Source organism: Mangifera indica, chromosome 13 (genome assembly GCF_011075055.1).
Source record: "Mangifera indica cultivar Alphonso chromosome 13, CATAS_Mindica_2.1, whole genome shotgun sequence".
Lineage (NCBI taxonomy): Eukaryota > Viridiplantae > Streptophyta > Magnoliopsida > Sapindales > Anacardiaceae > Mangifera > Mangifera indica.
The window spans coordinates 1,300,527-1,308,867 of record NC_058149.1 but is presented as its reverse complement, the minus strand read 5'-3'; the positions used below and the strand labels follow the sequence as shown (position 1 = coordinate 1,308,867).

At 31.4% G+C, this 8,341-nt stretch overlaps 1 protein-coding gene across 1 annotated transcript; it reads left to right on the top strand.

The window, feature by feature from the left end:
- Positions 1–1,324: 1,324 nt before the first annotated feature.
- LOC123194920 lies at positions 1,325–5,333 on the top strand. The gene is made up of 3 exons (XM_044608427.1): positions 1,325–2,225; positions 2,271–2,524; positions 4,542–5,333. Exons 1-3 carry the CDS (start codon positions 1,325–1,327, stop codon positions 5,331–5,333), a joined length of 1,947 nt encoding a protein of 648 aa, XP_044464362.1.
- The last annotated feature ends 3,008 nt before the right edge of the window (positions 5,334–8,341 follow it).

Sequence of the window (8,341 nt, the reverse complement as noted above, 5' to 3'; positions counted from 1 at the left end):
TATATATATATATATATATATATATTGATGTATTCTTTGCATATTCAACACCAAGTACTTCAATGCATGCTCTTCACGGGTGGTTTCCTGGATTATCTTTTCATGTGCTGCTTTAAAAATTTCGGCTGATAAGATTAATTGAGTTTGCAATTTTTATATATTTAATCTAGAAAATTTAAACTCAATAATTTTAAATTCACATGATCTTATCTAACACATAAATATAAATCTTATTTCAAATATTTATACTAAATATCTATACATTTTCTCTCTCTACAATGCATTAAAAGTAAGTAATACTGAAAACTTAGTTTTGGTTTTTCAAGGTTGAAGATAAAGACAATTTAGACATCCTATCTTTTAAAGTGGTAAAAATGTTTAGACTGTAAAAAGTGTGGTATAAATGTATACGTGGCTTAAATGAGGGTAAAAATTTCAATTTTCCAAATATATATTCCAAATGAAGTGAGGAGGGGGGCTATTTATACAAATCATGGCCGACCCTACAGACAAGCATATGACCATTTCCAAAGCAAATTTTGAAGGCCATTAATGCATTCACATTATATTTTGGCCAAAGTCAAATTCATGGGGTGGAAAAATCCACCATGTATAACAGGGGGGTATTTGTACAAATCATTGTTGCCCCTTTAGGAAAAAAACATGGTCACTTTCTAAAGTTAATTTCGAAGACATTTAATGTAATTTACTATGCATTCACACAAAGCTTTCAATTTTTTTTTTCCTGTGGTGGAAAAATCCACCCTGTATAACCCCACCATCATACATATCTATCTTTTTTTTAACTCCACTTTTACTTTATATGGATTTTAATGTTTCCTAAAGCTACCTTAATACGTGTATACACACTAATTAGCGAATGAACTGAGGATGATGAAGCTCTCTCATCAGATTCTTGGCTTCACTAAACATTAATATTTTATAATGGAGCCTACTTTTTTGAACGAATAAAACTAAGAAAAATAAACAAATCTTAATAAATTATTCATTCAAAGTGATAGACAGCATGTGATTAGACCATTTGATTGTTTATTTTTTTTATTACATTAAAATTATATAATCATACGATATTACATCAGATTTTATCTTTATAATGATAATACTTCATAAAATAATTAATTTATATTTTTTTATTACATTAAAATTACTTAATCATATCTTCTTACCTCATATTTTATCCCTATAATGACATTACTTCATAAAATATTTAATTCTCAATGGCTTTTAACACCATCGATTTACTACTTGAGGATGCAAACTAAGAAACTTACCATTATTGTTCATGATCTTACAGCTTTCACAGATGGCGTGTTCACTTCCATTCCGCGAGGGATCAACTATTTTTGTGACGGCAGAGACAAAAGTGCAATGGGATATATATGGGATCAGAAGTCTACTACTACTGAGTCTTGGAGCACAAACCATTATTACCTTCTTCGGCAATCGTAGAAGGTGCCGCTTAAGATATCTGACCCGATTTTTCCTTTGGTTGTCCTACTTGACGGCAAGTCCTGTGGTAACATTGGCATTGGGCAAGCTTTCAGGAATGAATTTTAAGGCTTTTGATGTGAAAGGAAATCAGCTAAAGCTTAACGAAGACTATGAGGACCATCTCTCCTACACTATTTGGTTTGCACCATTCCTTTTGCTACAAATTGGTAGCCCCAATTTAATTTTCTTTTCGGTTGAGGATAATAAGTTAAAGTTTAGGCACCTTATTGGGCTTAGCACCCAAGTAGCCATAGCACTTTGGATCTTTTATAAACCATTTAAAGATGTGGGCAGTTTACCCACCATAGCTGTGTATGTAGCTGGAATAAATAGAGTTGCAGAGAGACTCCAAGCTCTCTGGTCAATAAGTAATAGTGAAAATGTTGTGATGGCTAGTTTTGCTAATACTGATATTCAAGAAGAAGAAAACCCACTTGAGTTTAGTTCTTTTTCCAATTATTCTCGTGATCTGTTTCTACTTGTGAAGGCTTATCAACGCTTTGATCGATTAAAGCCTTATCTTGAGAATTGGTTAGGCCACCCTTCATCAGTTTATCTTTCTTCAATGAGTGTAGAGGACTGTCCTCCGAAGGATGTTTTTAGAATCACAGAATTTGAGCTTAGCTTTATGTATGACTTGCTCTACACCAAGGCCTCCATTAGCTATTCCAAAAAAAGTTTATGGGGACGCATCATCAGCTTTCTTTTTCTAGGTTCGTTTTTAATGATATCAATTATATTGTGGTTTGTTCACTCAGCTTTTGCAGGTCCAGATGACATGATTTTCTTAGTTTTTTTTCTGGGAGTAAGTGTACTTGAAATTTATGAGATGAAGGAGCTTTTGTTCTCGGATTGGGCAGTACTTCATATGAAGAAACAAAAGAGGAGCACATTTATCAGCAGATTCTTATCGAGAGTTGCTCCAAAGATTCCAAGAAAGAATCATAGGTGGTCTCACTGCCTAGATCAGTTCAACTTACTAAACTATTGTCTCTACGAAGATTCTACAAAGGTTGGTGGGTTGATTAAAAGAAGGGATATTGAAATTTTTACCACTATTTTATTCCGTCTATACAAAATTGCCACCTATTCTAAAGTTTTCACAAATATATCACAACAGTACTCACCTTCCCCAAAATACTCCTCTTCAATCTTTCATGCAGATATTCTCTCTCTCCTTCTTTGCAACTTTTTTCTCTCTTCTTCCTCTTCTTTCAAATGATAAAAGAATCATGTAAAAAATATAATAAGTGTTTCAAAAACAAAAAAAGAAAGGAAAAAACTGAAAAAGGAAATAGATTTTAGATTAAGAATTCTTTACTGAAAAAAAAAAGTTAAAAAGATTGACAGAATAAAAATGTGGGTGTTGACGCTAACTCTTTTTACTATATTATATTGATATTTAATTAAAAGAAACTGGAAAAAAAAACTTGCTGGTGGACTTATGAAACCTTATTTTGTGGATTTCAGATTTCAAAATAAGATTGATATTTAATTTAAAAAAAAAAACTGAAAAAAAAAACATTTTTGGGGGTTGGCATTAAAAGCAGAGCAGTTAACGCCAACCCAATATTAATATAAAAAACTGGCGTAACCCATTATAATATAAAAAAATCGGCAGGCAAAGGGTTGGCGCACACCAACCCTTTGCAATATAATATAATAATATTATATTATAATATAATATTATATTATATTTATGATTATAATAATATAATAATATAATATAATATAATATAATATAATATATAATATATTAATTATATTATAATATTATTTATAATATTATATAATATTTTATATTATAATATGTTATATATAATATAATATAATATATTATATTAATATAATAATATATATTAATATTACCAAGGGTTGGCGCCGCCAACCCTTGGTAATTATATTATATATATATATATATAAAATATAAAATATTATATTAATATATTATTATATTAAAATATTATTATAATATATAATATTATAGCATATAATATATTATATAAATATAATAATATTAATATTAATATATTATAATATTAATATTATAATATTAATATTAGAATATAATATTATATATTCTTTTTTTTAGTTTTTTTAAATTAAATACCAATCTTATTCTGAAATCTGAAATCTATAGAATAAAATTTTATAAGTCTGCTAACCAATTTTTTTTTTCAGTTTTTTAACACAATATTATATTATATTATGTTATAATATAATATAATTATATTTATAATTATAATATAATTATATATAATATATTATATTATATATTATATTATATTATAATTATAAATATAATATTATATTATATTATAATTATAAATATAATATTATATTATAATTATAAATATAATATTATATTATATTATTATATTATATTGCAAAGGGTTGGCGCACGCCTACCAGTTTTTTTATATTATAATGGGTTACGCCAGTTTTTTATATTAATATTGGGTTGGCGTTAGCTGCTCTGCTTTTAATGGGTTGGCGTACGCCAAGCCCCAAAAATGTTTTTTTTTTCAGTTTTTTTTTTTAAAATTAAATATCAATCTTATTTTGAAATCTGAAATCCACAAAATAAGGTTTCATAAGTCCACCAGCAAGTTTTTTTTTCCAGTTTCTTTTAATTAAATATCAATATAATATAATAAAAAGAGTTAGCGTCAACACCCACATTTTTATTCTGTCAATCTTTTTAATTTTTTTTTCAGTAAAGAATTCTTAATCTGAAATCTATTTCCTTTTTCAGTTTTTTCCTTTCTTTTTTTGTTTTTGAAACACTTATTATATTTTCTACATGATTCTTTTATCATTTGAAAGAAGAGGAATAAGAGAAAGAAGAGAAAAAAAAGTTACAGAGAAGGAGAAAGAGAATATATGCATGAAAGATTGAAGAAGGGTATTTTGGGAAAGGTGAGTACTGTTGTGGTATATTTGTGAAAGCTTTAGAATAGGTGACAATTTTGTATAGACGGAATAAAATAGTGGTAAAAATTTCAATTTCCCTTAAAAGAATTCCCAAGGTCAAGGGCTACTACAAGGAGTACAAGAAGTATTGTGTCAAGAAAGATATTCCAGTCCCTGAAGAGTTGAAGAAACTGATATTGGAACAAATTCTCGAGGTAAGAGCTCAAAGAGGTTGGCAATCTTTCTCTAAAAGGGGGGAAGGGGCACTTGAAAGATGCAACTGTCTCCAAGATTTGGAATGGAGTATTCAAACAGATTTTGATACACCAGCTAAGAAGCAAACAAATTTCGGCAAAGCCATTATTCTATGGCACATTGCCACAACAGTTTGCTACTATGTAGATGATGGTCCATCAGAAAGTACCTTAAATCACCTGCAATCTGAAATGAGCAAAGTTTTATCAGATTATATGATGTATCTTTTGGGCATGATTCCTGATATGTTATCTATTGTTACTGGTGAAATTCTCTTTAGTGGTGTTTGTGCTCAAGTTGATGAATTTTTGAAGACGAAACAATCAAAGGATGAAGTGACATTGTGCGGGAATTTGATAGTTGAAACTTATTTCCAAGGAGTTCCCAATAACAATGTGCTTACATCAGAATGGAATGTATTGCTTCAGGTGCAAAAATTGATAAGAATATTGCAAGAGAAAGAGGACAGATGGAATATTATAAGTAGTGTTTGGGTGGAAATGTTGTGTTATGCTTCAAATAATTGTCCTTGGACTCTCCATGCAGAGCAACTTGGGCGAGATGGAGAATTGCTCACTCATGTTTGGCTTCTGCTTGAGCATGAGAAAGATCAGTCCCATGTTCGGTCTCTTGACTTGCAATATGTGGTTTAAGAGGGTAGTATATCACATTTTATTATGTGTTTGAGTATGGCCTTAGAGGTGGTTTTCTAATGTCATTCATCTTATCCTTCTATAAATATTGATTTGTATTTGTGTCATATTTATGTCAATTGAAAAAAGAAATGACAATTCTCTATTATTATCTTATATTTTTTAAATCAGATGAATATCTTTTTACTTTTTTATATCTTATTATCTTATATTGAATACCTACAAATTGTGAAGAGAGAGGAGAGGATTAAAATGTGCATATAATACACACACACACACATTCAAACATATATTTTTTCTCACAAACTAATTATCAAAGTAAAAGAAACAAAAATTGAATCTTATGGGGTAGCTTATTAACCATTTTAGATTTGCTGCAATTAGAGGGGAATCAAAATTGAACAGCAAATTCTAAAATATCAGTACCAGAAGAAAAATTCTAAACCATCCAAATAACCTCATTATGTCAAGAAACACACAAGGAAACAATTGATGTTTTCAAATAGCTTGTCAGCAATTATTCCGCTGTCATATAAATTAGCTAGCATAACTTAACAATTGGATCAAAGAACTTTTCAACGTAACAGTAATTGGTTGAAAAGAAAAAGACTAGACTGAAAAGAATGCATACCTTCCAGCACCAACTTCACCCTTAAAGACATAAAGCTTTTGACACATAGCTATTAGCAAATTACAATAGTTTGAGAAATGAAAAAGACGGATTACAAATTATAGAACCACATGTGGGATTTCTCATAAGAATATTAAAGATGAAACAAACAGATTTACCTGAGAGAAATGGTCGCGGCCTTGCAATGGCATTTGACCTTCCCAAAGAAGTTATCTAAATAGTTCCCACGTTACCAATTCAATCAATTTAAACAGTCATAACGACAAGGGTATTATGAGTCTAGGAAGTGAAAAAAAAAGGATAATTTCAGCAAAAACTTTGGAGACTGGTATTGTATTTAATACAAGGAAAGAAAATATGAGGACGGTGAAAGAGATAATTGGTATGAACAAGAATTTGTATTACATAAATATGTTGAATTAAACTTAATTTTCTATAAAAAACTTTTGGTTTTTTTTTTTATTCAAAGTTCAATGTTTATAGCATAAGTTCATGTTCATACATGATTCATGTACAAGTTCAAGTTTATGTGCATACACAAGTTCAATGTTAGTAACACAAGTTCAATGTTAGTAGCACAAGTTCAATGTTAGGTGTTAATGACTAATGTACAAGTTCAATGTTAGGTTCATGTATTTAGGATTTTAAAAGTCATCCTTGTACCTATAAATACTCTAGTTGTTTTGTATTTGATATAGAGAAAAATCAAAGAATTATAAGTCTTCCTCTCAAATAATTCTCTCACACAAAGCCTTTCCCTTATATAAGGTTATCTCCCTTTTCCAACAAAGTGGTATCAGAGCTATGGCGAGCTCCAGCGTGACATCGTTTGGACAAGTTCCGTTGCCGCGTCTTACAAAGAACAACTATGATAAATGGAGTATACAAATGAAGGCCTTGCTCGATGCACAAGACGCATGGGAAGTAGTTGAAATCGGCTACGAAGAGACGGAAGTAATAGCTATTATGACAACGAATCAATTGAGGACATTAAAAGAAACCTGTATGAAAGATAAAACTGCTCTTTACCTCCTTTTTCAAGCAGTTGATGAATCTGGTTTTGAGAAGATCGTCCGCGTGACAAGATCAAAGGAGGCATGGGACATTTTAGAAAAGGCGTACAAAGGTGTCGACCAAATAAAACAAGTTCGATTACAAACTCTACGTGGCGAGCTTAAGGCGATGAAAATGAAGGAGCCGAAAGGCGTGTCCGACTACATAACGAGGGTGCAAACTGTTATCAATCAACTTAAAAGAAATGGCGAGATTCTAACCGATGTAAGAGTGGTAGGGAAAATACTACGATCTTTGACCGATGATTTTGAGAATGTAGTATGTGCGATTGAAGAGTCAAAAGACTTAGAGGGGATGACCATCGACTATCTCACAAGTTCATTAGAGGCTCACGAACAAAGGAAAAAGAAAAAAAAGTAAGAATTGTTAGAAGAAGCGCTGCAAGCGAAAGCCACGCTAAAAGAAGAGAAACCAAGCAATGTTGATAGAGTTAGAGGTCGAGGTCGTGGCAGCCATAGAGGTCACAATTTCAGTTGCGGTAGAGGTCTTGGTCGTGGACAAGACGAGAACGAAGAAAGAAACTTCAATAATTCACATGGTGGAAGACGCGATCGTGGAAGAGGCGACCGACCAAGTAAGTATAATGTTGAATGCTACAATTGTGGCAAATATGGTCACTATGCAAATGAGTGCTGGTCCAGAAAAAAGGTGGAGGAAAATGCTAATTTTGTTGCTAAGGAAGAAACGGAAAATAATAATGTTGTTTTGTTGGCGAGTAAGGAGAACGGTCCTAAAAAGGAGAAGGTGTGGTATCTTGATACGGGTGCAAGCAACCACATGTGTGGATACAAGTATATGTTCACTGAATTGGAGGAGATTTCAAATGGTCATGTCTCTTTTGGTGATGCTTCCAGAGTGCGTGTCGAAGGGCAAGGTAATATTTTGATTAAATTGAAAGATGGGACACAAAAGTTTATTTCAAATGTTTATTATGTCCCAGAAATGAAGACTAATATTTTGAGTTTAGGACAACTGCTGGAACGGGGTCACATGGTGTCCATGAAAAATCGATCTCTTTGTTTGCGAGACAAAAATAATCGAATAATAGCCCAAGTTGAGATGAACAAAAATCGGATGTTTAAATTGGATTTGGTAAACATTCAAGCACAGTGTTTGAAGGCTTGTGTAGAAGACAAAATTTGGTTGTGGCATTTGAGGTTTGGACATGTTAATTTTGGAAGCCTAAAAGAAATGGCTAGCAAGAACATGGTGTATGGACTGCCATCGATTGATTTTCTCGACAAATTTTGTGAAGAGTGTGTGATTGGCAAACATCCGAGGAGTAGCTTTCCGAAAATGGCAG

Coding starts and splice junctions, on each gene's coding strand:
- LOC123194920 (XM_044608427.1), top strand. CDS start 1,325: ATGGCGTGTTCACTTCCATTCCGCGAGGGATCAACTATTTTTGTGACG. Junction 2,226..2,270: donor CATCAGCTTTCTTTTTCTAG/GTTCGTTTTTAA, acceptor TTGTTCACTCAG/CTTTTGCAGGTCCAGATGAC. Junction 2,525..4,541: donor TCTACGAAGATTCTACAAAG/GTTGGTGGGTTG, acceptor AGAATTCCCAAG/GTCAAGGGCTACTACAAGGA.